This window comes from Hydra vulgaris, chromosome 15, assembly GCF_038396675.1.
Source record: "Hydra vulgaris chromosome 15, alternate assembly HydraT2T_AEP".
Classification (NCBI taxonomy): domain Eukaryota; kingdom Metazoa; phylum Cnidaria; class Hydrozoa; order Anthoathecata; family Hydridae; genus Hydra; species Hydra vulgaris.
In genome coordinates, this window is record NC_088934.1 from 55,355,001 (window position 1) to 55,375,768 (window position 20,768).

The window sequence follows — 20,768 nt, forward strand, 5'->3', positions numbered from 1 at the left end:
GCAAGAACTACAAAATGAAGTGATTGCATTCCTCAAAGAAAACCTGCATGTTAAAATGCCAAGGGATGACTACAAAGAAATCATGGATCTCTGTCTGTTAATACTTGGAAAACTGCCTGATCAAGAAGAGAAAAATTATCATTTCAAGATCCCTGGTGCTTATCACATGGCTCGCTGGATGGCCAAGGTTATTTATTGTTTTAAGATTTATTTATTTCGTGAAGAGTTCAAGTTGACCACAAAAGAGGAAAAAAATCTCTGTGAATTTTGCTTATTTGCTAGTCTGGTTTATGTAAAATCTTGGATATCATGCACAAATGCCAGCGATGCTCCAGTTAATGACTTGTTTCTGTTTCAGCAACTTAAGCAGTTTGCAGTTGTGAATAAAACGATTTCCGAAGCAGCAGTCAAGAACTTTCAAAACCATTTGTGGTACCTTTCACCAGAATTGGTCCCACTAGCTTTGTTTTCAAACAAACTTCAAACGGAAGAGAAGCGAAAAATGATTTCCAACATGAAATTTCACGGTGAGAACTGGTCTGAAAGGTTGATCAAATTAAAGAACATTGAAAGTCTAGAGAAGAAATCTCTGGGCATGCTGGTGACATCAGTTTCAGCAAGTGCGTTGCGGTCAATGAAGGTTGATATTGATTTTCTGTTCAACAACGATCCAGCTACCTGGAATGATTCCCCAGAATACCAAGAAGGAAAAAATTTAGTATATTCATTGAAAGTAGTAAATGATGCTGCCGAACGATCTGTGGCTTTAATGTCGATGTTTAATGAATCGATTACAAGGAATGAATCTGAAATACAGAGGTTAATTCAGGTGGTTGAGGATCACAGAAAGCGAGTGCCAGATGCCAGAAAGTGTACTCTGAAAAGTTATAGTCCTCGCTAGCATTAACATTGCACGAACTATAACATTACGATAATTAAATGTTAATTGCTCATATGTTTTTTTGTTTATAATTCGTATTTTAATCAATGACAAAGAGTCAAAAATCCTAGTGTTTTATTTTGGAAAAATTCTGATATAACAAAAACCGCAGAACTTTAGTCGTATTGCAGTATTTTATTTCATTAATTTCTCTGCTAATAAACCAGTCTAAAGTGGATGTGGATTGTAATTTGTATTCAGAATTTAATATTTAGAGATAATTAAAACTGATCAAATCTGAAAAATCTAATTAACCGGGTTTTAGAAATTTGTGGAACTTTGTTACTTTTTCCATGTTTTTCACATTTTTCGTAAAACTTTATGGTCATTGAGCACCCCCTAAACATTATCTGATTGGAAAGATTTTTTGCACAGTTAATTACTATGTCAAATGGCACAAAATAAACAACTATGCAATCAAATCTGAAAAAAAAAATTTTTTTTTGGACAGCCCTAATATATATATATATATGTATATATATATATATATAATAATATATAATATATATATATATATATAATATAACAAGGAAGGAATATATAATATATATATAACTATATATATATAATAACTATATATATATATATATATATATATATATATATATATATATATATATATATATATATATATATATATATATATATATATATATATATATATATATATATAAATTAGTAGAATATAATTGTCTAAACATCAAACATTGATGATTAATGCTCTGTTCTTTATATGTATATATATTCATAATTATATATATATAATATATATATATATATATATATATATATATATATATATATATATATATATATATATATATATATATATGTGAAATTTTCATCTTCATAGTGTTGATCGGGCAAAAGTTGCGCTAACAGCAGTTTATAAACTTTATACTTTTATATTTAAAGTATTAAATATCTAAAATGGTCATCAAATTTAGTCTGATTGTAACTGCATTCCGAAAATGCTACAGTGGATTTTAATAATTCAATTGAAATTTTGACACTTGATGAACTTGACTGAATAATTTTTTTTGTCCAGTTTATTTCTTTCTTCACATCATGCCAAATAACAATTCCACTTATGAATTCCAAAGTATTCATTTTAGCAGCTGATATTCAGCTGATAATTTGGTGGCTCCATTACTATCGCTTTTGGCAACTTCACGCAACGCTTCATAAATCTTTTGCATAATTTCCTTGATCGCTTTTACAGCTCTGATGTGACTCTCCCATCTTGTATCACTTAAAGATTTAACTGTAAGTGATGGATATAACATTTTGTGGAACCGGAAAAAAAGTTATAAAGGTTTTGAATAATTTCTAAAAATATCACATTTTCCAATTCAACTTTTACAGAATCAACAACAACAAGATTAAGTGAATGTGTTGTTCAAGAGACAAAAAGTGCTCGCTTATTTCTATATAAAATTTTCTTTTGCAAGCCCTTGTTTTTGTCTCTCATATTTGCATTGTCGTATGCCTGACCTCTCATATCTTCAAGTGGAAGTTTATTTTCATTCAATGAAGCCACAATGTTTTGCTCAAATCCATGACCTGCAAAATAAGGTTTTGTTTATATACGTTTCTTAACTTTTAACATATAATGGGTGATGCGGAAGTTATCGGACAAATCCTAATTTCATTATTTGAGCATAATAATTAGTTTTTGTGGTTTTATGCGTAGGCATAAACGTTCTATAAAATATAAACTTTATTATTTGAAACACAATTATTTAAAATGAGGTTAAATCCAGCTGAACGAGAATCTTTTCGAAAGCGACTCAAAATGTTTTTTGTAAATAAACCTAATATAAAAATAAAAAAAATTGTAAATCATTTTGAAAAGGAAGGATTTGCTCGAAGTACAATATATGATAACCTAAAAAGACTTGAAACTGTTCAATCGTTTTCTGATAGAAAGCACTCTGGTTGTCCGACATCCTGGTCAAAAAATTAAATATTGAAATATCGATGTAATTATATATAATATATAATAATAATTTTTATATGAAAAAAGTATTTTTTTGGCAAATTTTCATTTAATGTTGATCCTAAAATTTGCCGCCCCTAGAAATTTGCCGCCTGTGTGCATTGCACACTTGGCACATGCCACCAGCCGGCCCTGTATATATATATATATATATATATATATATATATATATATATATATATATATATATATATATATATATATATATATATATGTATATATATACATACATACATAAATTAGTAAAAACACAGTTTGTTTCTCCATCAGTAGTTTTATCAGGAAGCTTCCTGATGAACCTACTGATGGAGAAACAAGTTGTTGAAGAAAACTAAAAATTATATAAGTGTTTTTACTAATTTATTATTGCTCTATTCTTTAAGAATATTGAGCACTTTGTAGAATACACAGACATAATTTATATATATATATATATATATATTATATATATATATATATATATATATATATATATTTACACACTCACACACATACATCTGTATGTGTCAAAAAATATAGTTTAATTCTTTTCATATTAACATATATATCTTTTTTTTTTAAGGGAAAATAGTATAGACAATTGTGGACTTGATCTTTCATTTGCTACTGACATGGAAGTACTTGGAAAATTAACGGAGCACGAACTCAAAGTAGGCGGAAAAGAAATAGAAGTTACAGATGCCAACAAATCCGAATATATAGAGTAAAGCATAAATTGTTTGAAATTGAAAATGAATCAAAGTTTGGGAAATATAAATTGAGATAATTAAAGCAAATTATCTAATTAATTAACCTTAATTTATACATCTTTTAGATTAATTACTGACTGGAGATTTTCAAGAGGTGTTGTAGATCAAACTAAATCATTTTTAAGTGGATTCAACGAAGTTCTTCCCGTGTATTGGCTTCAAAGTTTTGATGAAAGAGAATTAGAGGTTTACATTTTTTATTTGCTATGAAATTTGTCTCAATAATTCAAGTTGATTTGTCTCAATAATTCAATTTGTTTTGGATTATTATTTAGACTCTCTTATGTGGTATGCAAGAGTATGATCTTGAAGATTGGCAACGAAACACTGTTTATCGAACATATCAAAAAACATCTAAACAGATCTTGTGGTTCTGGCAGGCTGTAAAATCATTTGATAATGAAAAGAAATCACGTTTATTACAGTTTGTTACTGGAACTTGTCGACTACCAGTTGGTGGATTTGCTGAGTTAATAGGTAGCCATCTTGGTATCTTTTCCCTTCTTAAGTCTATTTGGATGAGGTTAGGTGCATGGTAAATTGTCGCAAGAGGTATTTTTGTTTTAAGCAAAAAGCTGATGATTTGTAAAAAATGGTATTGAAAATATCTGGAAACAGTTCTCTATTATCCACCAGAAAAAGCCATACCTCTCAATAAGTTAATTTTTAAAGTTACGTTTTCAAAATTTGTTTTTATTGAAATAAAGTTGTACACATATAAAATAAGTATAGAGTTTAACAACATTAGATGTAGAAATAAAGTCAATTAAGATTTAAAAGTTGTTTACATCACTTACATTGTTGCATAAAAAAATGAATTTCATTTTTGAGCAATGCTCAACAACAACAACAATTTTAAACTAAAATTTTCTTTTTTAATTACTTTCAATAAACTGATTTCCTACTTTATTATCAATTATGTTTTTTATTATTTCAAAAAATTTAAATAAATTTTTTTATTTCATCTTTTTTTTAATGATATCTTTAATTCAACTAATCTTCTCCTAAAATGACAAACTTTTGAGCTAAAGAATTTCTAATGCTATTTGTTGAATATATTCCTTTTGATTTTACTGATACCCAAATAATGCAAATATCAGACTAGTACATTCTGAATGTGGCCTTGCTAATGAAATAAACAAAAGTTTATTTCATTAGCAAATTTTACGTTGCCAATGAAATGAACAAAAGTTTATTTCATTGGCAACGTAAAACAGTTTAAGCAAATTTTTATTTTAATAATTAATGTTCGATCATTTATAAAACTATGATTTATAAAAAATTTGCTTTTAAATTTTTTTGATATATAGTCCAATAAGTTTTTTTCTATTTCTGTTTTTGATTTTTGTTTTAATTTTGTTAAAATTTCTGCTATTATGCATTACATTTTTCATCGCTGAATTTGAGTAATTGTATTTACCATATTTATCATTATTTGACTTTATTTGCTAGTTTATTCATTGTGTTTTTACAGTTTAATTGAATTTTTACAATTATTGCTACATTTGAAAGTAATGTTGCATCATCAGCATATAATTTGCACTTACAGCTTATAGGAAAAATAATTTGTTTTTTAAAATTATGAACTGTGTAGTACGCCACTATAACTTTGTTCTGAAAATTTATGTTGTCTTTTTAAGTACTTTAACAGTTGTTAATGTAAATTTGGTTTCTTAACGATTTGAAGAACATAATGAAATTAAAGTCTTAAAAATTGTCTTCTTTGGTAACAAAGGGCTTTTTTTTCTTTTCTTTTTCTTTTTTCTTCGTTCTTCTCCAAATAAATCCTGATATCAAATGGTATATTTTAAATTTTTTTATATATATATATATAAACTTTATTTTTCTCTCTTTAATTATTTTTTTTAATAGCATAAGTTTTGATAAACATTTTTATTATAAAATTTTATATATTTACAGGAAGTAACGGTCCCCAAAAGTTTTGTATAGAGAAGGTTGGTAAAGAAACGTGGCTTCCACGAAGTCATACATGGTATAAACTTTTTAGTTATAGTTTTTCAAACTTTATTTTTGTTATAAAACTAAGCGAGTAAAAACTAAGCAAGTAAAGCTTAGGTGCAATGACTATTTTGTATGGTAATGGTGCTTGATACAATAATTAACTCCTATGATATCCTATAATTGAGGTTTCCTTAAACTTCCCATGATTGAGATTTTTATTTTATCTACAGTGTCAGGTTTTTATTAAAAAATGCACATTAAGTTGAGAAAAGTCAACTCAATGTGCATTTTGATGCACTTCAAATCAAGTCAACTAAACGCGATTCTGTATATTGGTATGCAATTTTTACTTTATGTAAAAATGTTTCAGTTTTTTTTTTACCAACATCTATAATACAATAAAAATTACCAGTGGTTAAAAAATTTTAATCATTTTCATTCGTTTTAATGTTTTAAAATGTTCAACCTTTTTTAATCACTTTTATTCGTTTTCATGTTTCAAAATGTTCAACTTTAATGTTTAAATTTTTGTTTTGTTTTGTTGTTTTTTTGTTTTGTTTTGTTTTTTAATATTATCTCAATTCACCTCCCCAAAGCCATGAAATCCACTACAGTCGAAGAAGCTTTTAGTTGTGATTACAACTTTATAACTCTGAAACACGATTCTTGATAAACAAGGCTGCTGCGCAAAGAAACAAGTTGAGCACGGTACTACCAGGGATCGAAATCGATCAACTATACTCAATTTATTAACTAATTGCCTTTGCAACCTTTTTATCTATTCAGTAACTCACTTTTATTTATTTAATGTCTAATTTATAATGAAATTTTGGTGTCTCTCCTTTGATCATATTTTTATTTAGGTGACATCGATCACTTGCTTATGATTTAGGTGACATCGATCACTTGCTTATTATTTATGTGACATCGATCACTTGCTTATGATTTATGTGACATCGATTACTTGCTTATTATTTATGTGATATCGATCACTTGCTTATGATTTATGTGACATCGATCACTTGCTTATGATTTATGTGACATCGATTACTTGCTTATTATTTATGTGACATCGATCACTTGCTTATGATTTATGTGACATCGATCACTTGCTTTTGATTTATGTGACATCGATCACTTGCTTATGATTTATGTGACATCGATCACTTGCTTATGATTTATGTGACATCGATTACTTGCTTATTATTTATGTGACATCGATCACTTGCTTATGATTTATGTGACATCGATCGCTTGCTTATGATTTATTTGACATCGATCACTTGCTTATGATTTATGTGACATCTATTACTTGCTTATTATTTATGTGACATCGATCACTTGCTTAAAATTATTACAATTATTTTTATTTGCTTATTTTTACTGTTACTTTTAATTAACCTATTATTAACAAATTATTTTTATTTTTCATTTATCCATTTTTTAGTATCACTTTTTAGTATTTTGTTATACATAATTATACATAATATATTACTTACATATTCAAAGCAGAAATGTATAGTTGTGTCAAACAATTTGTCTCTAATGTTCTGAGCTCGTTCTGAATTAGTTTTCGTTGACAAGTTATTAAGTACATAGTTGAAAAATAACTGTTACAATTTTAAAAAAATTGTTAATAATATTTAATAATATATGTATTTATAAATGAAAAATTTCTCCATTTTTGATTGAAACATCAAAAAATTCTGATACAGTTCCTTTGTGTTGGCAACATAAAGATATTCTGAAATTTTTAAGATAATGGTAAAAACATGAATCTATCAAAATTTTGTTATTATTTAGTTTATCTTACAAAGATAATTTTTTTTAGCTTTAACCGGTTGGATCTTCCTCCATATCGAAGTTATGAACAATTACTAGAGAAGCTTACATTTGCAATTGAAGAAACTGAAGGATTTGGACAAGAATAGTTTTACTTCACGGCATCGAATTATTTTCATTATCGTATTTATTTCTCAATTAAGTATGGTTCATAATAAATTTCAAGAATGGTTATTTATTTTCTTTTTTTTTTTTCAAAAATTTTTTATATATCACTCTAGGTCAAATTTTTATGAGACTATTCTATGTGACTGGAGTTAATCATAACTCCTTGTAATTAACAAGTCCACGTTTATTAATTTATTTGTTCAAAATGAAAATGAAAAATTCTTGTTTTTAAAGACTAATGAAGAAGCTTTTTCAGAAGTCTTTTTACTTTTATAAGAATGAAATTTTATACATAAATTGTTTCTTTTCATTTAGTTTTATTTTTTAAATTAATGATTAATGTTGCTATGATAAAATTTCATAAGAAAATATTTTTGAGTTACTATGTTTACTAAGTACATATTATTAAAAGTTTTATTGTGTGGTGCATTATGGAAACGTCCATATTTTTCTGCGTTTATTTGTCCGCAATTTTGTTTTGCCTACCAACTATTGTTGTTAGAGGTTTTTTCTTTTCTTTTTTGTAACATCAAGTTTTTTTTTTCTTTTTTTCTGTATTTAGAATACAGTTAAAAGTAAAAATGGCTTTTTTTTAAATGACAAACTTTTTTGACGCATTTTATTAGAAATTGTTATTGTTGTCGAACATTTTGTAAAATATAACTTTTTTTAATTTTGTTTTTTTGTTTTTATTTTGTTTTGGTTTTAAAAATAATTATATTTTTAAAGCGACATTTTAAATCATTTTTCGCTTTTATTTCTTTTCTTTTTTTTTATATATATAAAATAGTTTATGTGTTCTGCTAAATAGTTTATGTGTTCTGCTAAATAAATGCTAAAAAACAGCAACAATAATTTCTGGTTTTAAAAAAAATCTTAGTTTATGTATAAGCAAATGTAAAAACCATCTATGCTTATATCATTTTTCATGTCATTACTTTCTTGTTTCATTACGTAAAACGGTTTTTTTTAACGCGCCAATATTTTAATTTGTATGTATATTTTTTGAAATGTGCAACGAGTTTATAGTTTATCAAAGCCAATTAGTTGCTGGATAAAACGTCGTTGCGCTTATTTTTATATGTCAGTTGTTGTACATACATTTCGTTTTTTCTACCTTTTGCTTTTTTTGCAAACATCCAGTTAAAGTAATAACTTTATAACAATGATTTATGCTTATAAAACGCTTACACTCGTTAAATTGTATTTTTCCACTTTTTTATGTTTATGTATACAAAGTATCATGTACAATAAGCGTTTTATTCTTCAGCATCAACGCAGTATACGTGAATGGACTTCAAACTTAATAAATAATTTTACTAAAGATACTCATAAAGTTAGGCAAATTGGGGACCCGGTGCTACGCCAGGTGGCGAAACCAGTTGATTTGGCGACAATAGTTACACCTGATTTTAAAAAACTGTGTGATCGCTTAGTATCGACATTGCGACGACATAATGGCTGTGGAATAGCCGCACCACAGATTGGTGTTCCTCTTCAAGTTATTGCGGTAGAATTTACAGGATATGATTTAAAAGTAGCTATGGACAAATATGGCAGCAAAGGAGTTTCGAAACTTCAAATGAGTTTATTTCCTTTAAAAGTGATGATCAATCCAAAAATAAAAATTATTGATCCAACAATGTTGGCACTTAAAGAAGGTTGTCTGAGTGTAAAAGGCTACCGTGCTATGGTCCCTCGAGTGAAAGAGATTGAAGTTGAAATGTTAAATGTAAGCGGAAACACAGAGACGTTTCGAAGTTTGGGTTGGACCTCAAGAATTATTCAACACGAAGTGGATCATCTGCAAGGAAACCTTTTTGTTGATACGATGTTATACAAAACTTTAATAAATGATAGTTGGAATGAATTTGTAGACTGAAGTTAAAAAAAATTGTTTTGCATTTTAGTTTTATCATTTGAACTTTTTTAATGCAGAAAACATTTTAAAGCTATTCATATAAATTTTCAAAGTCTGAATTCTTCTGGTCGCATAGTTTCACAAATTAAATATAGGCTATGATTTTGTGCATCGCAAAATTAAATTCTAATTTGTTATCATCTACTAAGTTAAAAAAACCATTCAAATTTTAAATTCTTCTCACTAAACGTGTAAAATTTGTGCTGTAGTATGTACTATAAAAGTAAAGTATATATTGTACTGTACTGCTATGAAAAATACGATATATATTGCAATGAAAAATACGATATATAATGCGCTGTACTGCAATGAAAATATGATATATATTGCGCTGTACTGTGTTTCTAGAAAACGTTTAAAACTTATTTTGTACAATCTATTATGCTATTAGATGTTTAAAATAAGGCAATAAAACTGTATGTACCCTGTATTACCACTTTTTAAAATTTAAGTATATTTACATTTTTATTCATTCTCTCCTAACTCGTTTTATTCGTTCTCTCCTACCCTAGTTACAAAGTTCAATAAAATCCTACAAGAATTTGGAACAAAAAAAAAATTTCAGATTTGAACCCCATTAAAATAAAACACGTATGTTAAAAGTGTTTGTATTTATCAAAGTTTTGTCTTTTTTGTTGTTGCTGTTGTTCCAATATCCTATAGGTCCTATAGGACTTTTTGGCTAGTGTAACTAACTTTTAAAGCAAATAATTGCTTAAAACTGATTCTTAAATAAAAATGGTTTTAATTCATAAAAGAAACATTTATACAAAAAATTAATAGTATGCTATATTTCGTTTCTTTTATAGTTACAATACGACAACGATATGTTTTCATTTCTTTTATAGTTACAATACGACAACGATATGTTTTGATTTTATAACTAACAAACAACTCTTTCGATTGAGATCAATATAAAGCAGGGGAGGGGGGGGGTAATTTTTAGGTTTTTTTAAACCTGAAAAATCTTTAGTTATCAAATGCATCGTTAATAAAAAATTAGATAAGAAAAAAATAACTTTTTGATTGCTAAAATTTTAAAGTTTTATAGTACTTAAAGTTTTTCACTCATTAGCTATATACTAAATCAGGAAATAACCGTTAAAAAAATACAAATAATCAAATTAATGAATTTTTTAAAACAAAAGCTTTATAATTTTGCGAAAGGTGAGTTTGCCTTTTTTAGATTAATTGTGAACTTTTTACCCGCAAAAAAATAATCGATATTTAGTATTTACATTTGGGGGAAAAAACATCAAATTGTATTGTAAATTATTAGAAAAAGAAAATCTCTAAATAAATATATTTTTAAAAGTTCCCTTAGATTCTTCCTAAAAATGCTTGTTAACCATTGAACTCTTTTTTTTTTTTGAATTTCGAATTTTTTGATTTTTGAAAGAAGATGAAAAATAAACTGTATTAAGAAAACAATTTAAAGATTTTAAGCCCCTTCTGGAGTTGAAGAAAAACAAATAAAGAGGTTTTGAAAAACTTTAATGTTACGTTAAGGGAGATGCACCCCCAAAAATTCAAAAAAAAATTTTTAACTGTTTTAGATACATATATAAGAATTTCAAAAATCGCAGTGGCTATGTCTGAAAACTCCTCTAAGTATCAAAATTTTGCATTTTTCAAGTAGTAACAATGTCGTTTTTCAAAAAATATAAATTTACATCTTGTAGTACACCTCAATAAATGACTTTTTATGCAATGAAAATTTAGATAAAATTTGCAACTAAAAATATTATTTGGTTTCTTGTTAGATTTAAAGAGCTTCTTGTTAGATTATAAAACTATTAGTAAGAAAAATTAGTTTTTAAATTTAGTTTCAGCTCAATTTTTATCGCAACAGAAATAAATTTTTTAAGAGTTTTTAAACATGGTAAAAGTAGATAGCCAATAAAAGTTAAACCAATAACAAAACGAGCAGTAAAAAGAAAAGGGATTTTTAATGGAAAGGCGTTACATGGCAGTGAAATTTGAAATAATTTAATTCTATTTTGTCAGATGCTGTATCAGTTTTAAGTTGCCCCATTTGCTTTCAAACAACTTTAGCAATAACTGAAAACATTAGCAAAAAGAGAGGACTTGCATGAGAACTTTCAATTTTTCGATCAAAATGTAAACATCAAAATAACTTTTATACTTCTAAATTATTAAATCAAAAAGGAATCTTTAATATAAACACGCGTATATTATACACAATGAGAACTCTTGGAATAGGATATTCTGGAATTTAAAAATTTACAACCCTCATGAACATGCCAAAACCAATGACGCCAAAAAACTATGATAAACTTGTTTTGAAAATAGCTAATATTACAGAGGAAGTTGCATAGGAAACAATGGCTCATTCTGTAGTTGATTGAAGGCAAAATTGTCAAAATGAAGATGATATTTTTGATATTGGTGTATTGTCTGATAAGACATGGCAGTGTAGGGAATTTTCCTCATTAAATGGTGTGGTTGTTGCACTCTCATTAGCTAGTGGAAAAGTTTTAGATGTTGAGGTAATGAGTCAATTCTGCAGAGGGTGCTCTTTAAATCAAAACCTTGCTAAAAGAAATCCTACTGCTCAGGGGCGGATTTAGGTATGTGGTGGCCCCTGGGCAGAATATACTGTGGGAGCCCCTTATAAATAAATAAGGAAATATATTTTTTTACTTATTGAATAATATTTATTATTATGTTTAGTAGTAGTAACACTAGTAACAATTAACTACTATTTAATAATAAATAATTATAAAAACAATCAAATCGAGTATAACTAGTTACTAGTTATACTCGATATTATGATAATATTACTTAATATACTAGTTACTGTAACTAGTATATTAAGTAATATTATCATAATATTCAGTGTAAGTAGTTAAATGAAAAATAATAAATAAAAATAGTAAAAATAATAATGTCAACTAATTAAAATTAAATGCCGCAAACTTTTCTTAATTTTATTTGTACAAACTTATCAATAACGTTTTGAAAATCAAGTTTTCTTAAAATATCAGACTTAGAGCTCATTATCGCTAGTTGATTGAGCCTGCCTCCGTCCATAGAAGTACGCAATCTATTTTTTATGTACTTTAAATTAGAGAATGATCTTTCACTACTGCTGTTTGTAATCATAATAACAAGATAAATACGAAGAATTATTTCAACATTAGAAAAACAATCTTTTACTTCTTTATTAATTAATATTTTATACATTAATGTTCTTGACTAATATTGTGAAATTCACTGCTTTCATCTTTAAAATGTTTATAAAATTCTTGAAATTGAATAAGTTTGTTTCCTAAGTGTTCATCAATATCATCCTGGTAAATTTTAACAAGTTTAATTGCTTCATTTTCAATTTCTTGGTTACTTAGTTGTTCTATTTTTCAAAGAAAGTCAAATCGTTGGTATACCAATTCATAAGCAGACAATCGTTTATCCAAGTTAGAAATAAACGTATCAATTACAGGTAAAAAATTTTGAATTTTGAATTTTTGAGAAGAAGTTAAATCTACCTCGGGTGTTTCATAAAAATCTATTGGATTTAAACGGATATTTCTTTGCTGTTTACGGTGTTTCAAATAATCTGTTGTTTCCGAAATTTCTGCTCCTTGTTTTTCATATTGATCAAAGTTATCACGTTTAGCTTGAATGAAATTCTTTAAAGACTTAATAGCAGATATTGCAGCATTAAGGTCTAATGTCGCATCTTGCAGTAATTTATTAGTTTTATCTACTCTTTCAAGGATATTATTCCAAAAAACATTGTAAATTCTAGTTTCAAGAGTGCACAATTTGTTGTATAAACAATTTGCATCGCAACGCGTTTTTGTTGTTTGTTCAAAGTCATCAGCTATTTGAATTAGAGTACTTTTAAATTGTTTATAGCCTAGTATAAGAGCTTTTGTTACATCAGATCTACATGACCAGCGTGTAGTATTAACTCGTTGTGGTACATGGATACGGGTTTTGGTATTTTCCAAACTTAGAGCTTTAACCAGTAGTTCATAACGTTTTGTTGATGCCGTAAAAAATACATATAACTGCTCTAAAAAGTCAAAAAATTCAACAGCAGCAGTACAGCACTCGGCTGCTGCTTTTCCTACCAAATTTAGGGAATGTGTAGCACATGGAATCCAGGAAGCTAGTTTATTATTTTTCAGAATTTTTGATTGGAGACCATTATATTTCCCATTCATTGCAGAAGCATTATCTTACGATTGGCCTCTACAATTTTTTATGTTTAAGTCATATTTATTTAAAAAGTTTATTAAACCATCATACATATCTTGAGCTTTATGGCCTTGATTTGGCATAAATACCAAAAATCTTTCCACTGGTGTATCTTTTTCAATATATCTAAAAACTAATGTTAATTGATCTATATGACCTTCATCAGGTGTTGAATCTAATGAAATTGAAAAATATTTAGATAATTTTATACGAGAAATTATTTCATTCAAAACATTATTTCCCATTATTTCTATTAATTCTTCACAGATAGTAGAAGATAAATAGTCAGTGTGCCCACTTTCACGATTTGCATGATTTTCAATGTGCCGTTTAAGAAAATTATCATACTCAGCTATTAGCTCAAGAATTCCAAGATAGTTACCATTTTTAGACGAACCGACAGTTTCATTTTTACCACGTAATGCTAAACCTCGTTCACATATAAATGTTATAACACTTACGAGTCTCTTGATTATATTACGCTAGTAACTCTTTACATCTTCACTTTATTTTATAAGTTCATTGTTAATACGGCCTAATTCTTTTGAACGAACAGCTAAATTAATCACAGAATTTAAATGATATTTGGAAGTTTCTTGACTTATTAATCGATTATCTGCATGCTTCCAGTCACAGAAACCATCATGAGTAAATTGTTTTAGACATTAATTTACAAACAAAACAAAAAATGCTACCATTGAATGGTGAAAAACATAACTATGAACGCTTAATTATTTCTCCGTTAGCAGTTTTTCGCTCAAACAATGATTTATTACATTTACGAGTAAACTTCAACTTCACTGTTTTTTTGATTTTTGTATAAATAATTCTTCATTACAATTTTGTAGATTTGAACTTCCTACTTTTGCCCAATAATCTATTAATCCTGTCATATTTTCAGGCCATAATCCTATATCTAAATTTAAGCTTTCATTTGTTTCTTCAACAATATTTTTAGGTGAAGGGTTTTCGGCGATAGTTTCTAGTTGAGGCGGTAGAGCACTTTCATAAGACTGAAATAAAAAAAATATTTAAAATATGTACCTAATGGAAATTAAACTGATAAGACTTTTTTAAATTTGTATTTATAATATTAATGCGTTTGATTTTCAATTTTTTTTTTTTTTTTAATTAATATATACCTAAGTGGCCAATTTACGTATAATTTTTTTCGATTTATTTAAAGAGATAAGTATAGTATAGTATGTATACATGAAAAAAATATTAATTGTAATATTTATTATTTAAACTACCTTACCTGCATATATTTTATTATTATATGCTATTAAATATAAAAAATAAAAAATATATATTATTAAAAGTAATATTTATTCTTTGTATAGTAATTGTAAAACTTTGAACTAACCTCAGAAGAAGAAGAAGTTGTGTTGGGCTGTGTTATGAAAAACTCTGTCATTCGCCTTGTTTTTGAAATTATTTCCGTATTTTTTTTATCTTTTTCTTTTGCCAATTTTCGTTTATCTGCACCACTCATATAAACTCGCTTTAATTAATGACGATCTTCTTCCATTTTTAAATTTTAACTCTATTCACTGGTTAACTTATAATTTAAGAAACAAATAAAGTCTGTAACTATTGTCTATTGTGTATGCAACTGTTGTTAACTGACGTCTGACATGCAATAAGTGCAACGAACAAATAACGATAATTTATCTACAGACAGATAGTCTGTAATGTGTATTTTATATTTCCGAAAACCCACAAGTGTATATTTAGAATCACATTTACTAATATTATTACAATCGACGGTGCACACCGATCGCGGACGGCATAAAATCTTATCTTGATTTTTAGAGACCATTCATTGTCAATAAACGTAAATTCATCTATTATTAGTTAGCAAAATAAAAATTTTTAAATGTCCAAAAAAAATTCAATATTATTTAATTAAATATGTGTAAATATAAATAAAATATTTTTTCTGTATTCTAATTTAAATATCATAAAATTGTGGGGGCCCCGAACTTGTGGGGGCCCCTGGGCTGCAGCCCACTCAACCCTCCCCTAAATCCGGCCCTGCTACTGCTTATGTCAATTGGAAAAAATTTACATATTTGTAAAATGAATTTTATTGTTTCTGTAAGTGAAATGATATGCGAAGGAGCCAATTGTATTTTCCAGCGATCGATTCAAAAACATAAACTAAAATATGTTTTTGGGTGATGGAGATAGTAAAAGCTACAATATTGTCAAGGATGTTTATTCTGACACTCAAGTAACTGAATTAAAATGTGTTGGGCACTATCAGAAGCGTGTTGGAACCCGACTTTGAAAATTGAAAACAAAAGTGAGAGGGCAAGGTGGTTGTGGAAGATGCAACAATTGATGATTGCAAAATTTTTTTGGTGTGGAAATTAGACAAAATGCTGGTGATTTAATTGCCATGAAATCATCAGCACTTGCAACTCTTTTTCACGTGGCATCATCGAAAGACAACAACTGGCACTATCCCATTGTCTAACGGGTGCAAGTAGTTGGTGTAAATCAACAGAGATAAAGTAAATAAAACCAATACCTACAAGCCAGGCCCTGGCCTTCCTTTAGAAGTTGTATACAAGATCAGACCTATATAACCTATAAAAGATCAGACCTATTTTTTATTTTGCCGTGAAGACATTTTTTAAGATAAGCTTAAAAAATGTCTTCACGGCAAAATACAAAAAGCGAATGAGTCCTTTAATGGAAAAATTTGGAATTGTATACCGAAAACAAAATTTGTCACCATTACAGTGCTAAAGTTTGGTGTCTACGACTCTGTGGCTAATTTTAATATTGGGATGAAATTGTCAATCCTAATTTATGAAAAAATAAACATGATTGCTGGCTATTATACAATAAACGGTTCAAACGCTATAAACAAAATCCACCTTTAACGGTCAATCTATCGAGGAAAGCCAAATAATAAATTGCGTCGTCAAAAATTAAGGGATAAAAAATTGAAGAAAAGCGACAAAACCTTTGAAAAGGAGGTTTTTAATTTAAATTAGAGTCTTATATGTAATATTTAGTATGTTTGGAGATTTTTTTTATTTAATAATTTAACGTTTTTAGCGTTTTCTCAGTTGGAGGTTTTTCAATATGCTGGCCAATGTTGCAAGAGAACCGCTCAAGCTTTTTGTCTCAAATTTTTAGCATGTCTTCCTTTTAATAAGACCTGTGTTTTAAATCGAACAGAATTTTGATATGTCAAGAAAAAACGATATTAAATATTTTTAAAACTCTTCGTAAAGGAAATTTGACAAAACGAGTGAAAGTTAATACGCATTATCAATGAAAAGTCCACAGGAGGCAAGCATAGTAAGATTCGCCTGACTAAGATAGCCACTCGTAAAGTTAAAAGAGAAAATTGTTTGTTAAAAAATCTTTTTAATTGGATAGAGGAAGTCTCCAAGATGCTTCAAAGATGTAATAAATGTTCTTTTTTGCTATCGGACCCAATTGAAAAGTTAGATGTGTGCAGTATCATTTACGGAGTGGGTAAAAAAATTGACCGAATGTTTATTGTTTAGAAAAGAAAAATAGCTTTACTTAAAGGTAATAACTCCACGCATTCTAACGTGCGGAAACTTGATTGTGTGGAGCTTATCTTTCTTTCATTTGGTACAACCTTAATTAACAGTTATGCTTATGCTAAAAAAAGCATGGAATTCTATTTCAGACCAAACCTTTATAAAGCGTTTCAAGAAACTGGGAATATCAGAAGAAGACTTTGAAACGTCAATACATTTGTAAACTGATAAAAGAAAATCTATATTTATTTTATTTTTAAAAAATATATAATTTTTTGAAAATGTAAAATGTAAAAACACATAATAATTAAAGTAAAACCGGGTCAAGCCGCATCACTTATCAATGAAAATGAAATAACTTTTTTTTTTTTCCTTTTTTTTTATTAGATAGAAATAAAAAACTACATAAGATAATATAAATATATATTTAAAAAAAAATAATAAAATTATTGAGAATATTAAATGTAAAGAAAAAAAAAATTGTGTGGTTTTGGGCGACATTCTGATAAAACCGCACACTTTAGAAAACATTGAAATTTTTAAATTTTAACTTTTTTTATTTATTTTTTTTAACACAACTTATATTTAGGAAACTATACTAAAGATTATGCATTTTTTGCAACAAAAAAATTTAATTCCAACTACATATTTCTTTGGTAAACATGTTTCTTTGTGCAACCGTTCCTGACACATCGAATTTTCGCATTGCAACATTTCTGTGTGTAACTGTACTCTACACTTTTTACATTTTGCAACTTTTAATCGTTTGGCTGCTGGTACTTATTCTTCATTATTGTTTTGCTGAGGTTACTCAGCATTGTTATGCTCAGGCATTTGAGTACTTGGCATAGAGAGTCTACGCTTTGGGTTAAGTTTAACAACTTTCACGGCTTCCTTTGTTGCTTTTTTTTTCATCCTTTTGTTTAAAGAACTCGATTTCATTTCCTTCGATAATACATTTTCCGCCAAGTTTTGACATGTTGCACTGCTTCGATTTCTTAACATGCGATTGATTTCTTGCTTGAAAAAACTGCTTTAACTCTATCTCGATACTGTTTTTGCAACGCTCAACACATGCTTGATACCTTTCAAAACTTTGAGCTGGTGTAGTTGAGAAAGGTGGTAATTGGTAAGTAATTGGAGTAGGCGCTGCGGCGGCTGTTGAAGATGATGAAGCTGTGTCTGAGTAAGATGGTGTAGGTGTTGCAAAGGCTGCTAAAGTTTATGAAGGCGGATTAAACGTTTGTGTGATTGCTAATGCCTCATGATTTATGTTGTTTTTATTAAGTGGAAATAAGCTAGTGTACTGAAAACCAGCTATTGCATGAAAGCGTGTAAAACATTTACCACTCTCATACAGCAGTTTGAGCAGCGGTGGAAAATTTTGTTTATCTAAATTCTTGCATTTTTGGGTCTTTGTAATACTTTGTAAGAATTTCTTTTTTCATGTTTGTTTGACATTTTTTTTTTTTTTTTAATTTATTTATTTCGCCGTTTAATAACTTTTACAATTTACAAGGTTTATAAATAAATAAAAAAACTGGCGGGGCAAGTAGAAGACATTATTTTGTCTTATCACCGAGCCTCAATCGTATTTACAATAGCCGGATAATATATTTATACTTTACAAACTATCTATTAAAATTATAAATGTAAAAATAAATAACAATTAGTTTAAGAAATACTTCAAGAACAATATTCATGTTAAGAGTAATATTCAAGTAAACAAGAAAAACTGAAAGAAAAGTAAAAAAGAAAAAGAAAAAATAAATTAATTAATTAAAGAGCACGTATTTTCAAGAGCCACACTATATACGTATATTATACAAAGTATTTGTTGAAGAATATGAAAATAAAATTTATAACAATTTGTAATAAAGTAATATTTAAATAAAGAACAAAAAATTCAAAATAAAAGAGTACTTAATTTAACATGACAATAGACACCTCTATTTAATGGTTGTAGAATATGTGAAGAATGCTCTGGTAGACAAATCAAGATTATATTGTGTTTTTTGCACAGCAATACCGCTTCCAAAGTTATATGCCCATCTAATACTAAAATATGGATTCTACCAATTTGCTCAGTTTGGGGTATAAATACTTCTCTCAGCCATTCAATAAGTGTATTGTGCTCCAACCAACCTGTTTTTGAAATTGAATATTTGGTGCCAACTGGACCACCTCTTGCCCAGTCAGGACGAAAGTTACTTTTGACTTTGTGTATCACAAATGGTGATGCAAAATACCCATCAGCGTTGCAGCAATTGTTTACAGTATAATAAATTTTTTCATTGTTGCCAGTAAGTTTAAATGGACGTCTTGTCCCTTTTCGACACACTACGGTTGCTTTACCTTGATCACCCAAAAAACCTGTTTCATCACAATTCTAAATTTGCGACCCCTAAGTTATACCAGTCTGTTGATATTGCTTGGCGACGTATTCAAAATAACGATTAATTGTTTCTGGCGTACATAAAGCGGCTCTTTTAAATGCTAAGGTATCCGCTCTTCTTGTTGAAATTTCTTTTGACCATCTCTATATAAAGGCATAAAATCAGTCTTTACCAGGCTTGCCATTTTTGAATAAGTGCGATTGATCTTCGCGTTTAAGTTAGCCACATACAAATTATATGATTTCATTTGGGGTAAACCGTAACCCCAGTCACCAAGTAATTGGAACGCATGCATCATAAATCTTTCTGTTTCATTTGAGAGTACGTTGTTGTACCTGAACCATGGAAGCCTTTGTTGTTGTTTTTTTTTGCGATCTTTAAGCGTTGAGACTGGAACACCATGTTTGAATGCAGCTTTTCTCAGTGGTGTTTTATTTTCTTTCATATCAGTTAATGTGGCTAGTATATCATTTTTCTTGTATGCTTTTTTTTTTATTTGACATGTTAAAGTGAGTGAGTTAAATTGAATTGAGTGATTATCAATATAAATTGAGAAATAATATAATAAATGGTTTTTAATGAGCAAGAGATGATTATAACAACAAATATTTTTAAACCTTAAAAAATAATTATAATTCATTTTTAATTAAACCGGGAATTAACACCAAGTTAATTAGATAAAGATAGACGCTTAGTCACTTGCGAAAAACTGAACTAAGCAATTAATCGAGTGTGCGGTTTTATCAGAAAAAAGAGTTTTTTTTACTTTTTTAATTTTTTATTTAATTTTTTGTTCTAGCTGCATAAAAATTGTACTATAAAATTAAAATTAAATTTCCTACAAGATAGTGCTAAAATTATTTTTATATCAGTTTCTTTTTAAGCGCTATTTTGTTTGCAACGATAAAAAATATATAAAAAATTTTGACCCCCCGTAAAAGTTGTATAAAAAACGAAAAAAATGGAGTTGAATCGGCATATATTTTTATCAATTCGAAGAGAGGAAAAGGTTCTGTATTTGAATCTATTTTTATTTTTTTGATAGTCGTATCCATTTAGTTTTTATTTTGATAATTTCGATCAGTGTGCGGAAT

The 20,768-nt window shown here is 28.0% G+C and overlaps 3 protein-coding genes across 3 annotated transcripts in view; 2 read left to right on the top strand and 1 right to left on the bottom strand.

Moving 5' to 3' along the window:
* LOC100204448 (E3 ubiquitin-protein ligase Itchy) overlaps positions 1-9,504 on the top strand; it is a 111,475-nt gene extending 101,971 nt beyond the window's left edge. Inside the window, exons 21-25 of the mRNA XM_065819107.1 lie at positions 3,502-3,642; positions 3,754-3,874; positions 3,964-4,165; positions 5,609-5,681; positions 7,482-9,504. Of these exons, the coding sequence (XP_065675179.1) occupies positions 3,502-3,642; positions 3,754-3,874; positions 3,964-4,165; positions 5,609-5,681; positions 7,482-7,581 (637 nt within the window). The 3' untranslated portion in view covers positions 7,582-9,504. The remainder of the gene's footprint in view (positions 1-3,501; positions 3,643-3,753; positions 3,875-3,963; positions 4,166-5,608; positions 5,682-7,481) is intronic.
* LOC100207293 (peptide deformylase, mitochondrial) lies at positions 8,766-9,504 on the top strand. The gene has a single exon (XM_065819108.1). The coding sequence runs from the start codon at positions 8,766-8,768 to the stop codon at positions 9,480-9,482; it is 717 nt and encodes a 238-aa protein (XP_065675180.1). The 3' UTR covers positions 9,483-9,504.
* A 4,225-nt stretch (positions 9,505-13,729) lies between these two features.
* On the bottom strand, positions 13,730-15,243 carry LOC136092089 (uncharacterized). Its single transcript, XM_065819808.1, has 4 exons — positions 15,115-15,243; positions 15,007-15,030; positions 14,612-14,761; positions 13,730-14,215 (listed from the first exon to the last, which is right to left on the bottom strand). The coding sequence occupies exons 1-4, from the start codon at positions 15,241-15,243 to the stop codon at positions 13,730-13,732; spliced, it is 789 nt and encodes a 262-aa protein (XP_065675880.1).
* Between the last annotated feature and the right edge of the window lie 5,525 nt (positions 15,244-20,768).

Coding starts and splice junctions, on each gene's coding strand:
- LOC100207293 (XM_065819108.1), top strand. CDS start 8,766: ATGATTTATGCTTATAAAACGCTTACACTCGTTAAATTGTATTTTTCC.
- LOC136092089 (XM_065819808.1), bottom strand. CDS start 15,243: ATGAGTGGTGCAGATAAACGAAAATTGGCAAAAGAAAAAGATAAAAAA. Junction 15,031..15,114: donor CAACTTCTTCTTCTTCTGAG/GTTAGTTCAAAG, acceptor TATATTTAATAG/CATATAATAATAAAATATAT. Junction 14,216..14,611: donor TAATAGATTATTGGGCAAAA/GTAGGAAGTTCA, acceptor AATATAATCAAG/AGACTCGTAAGTGTTATAAC.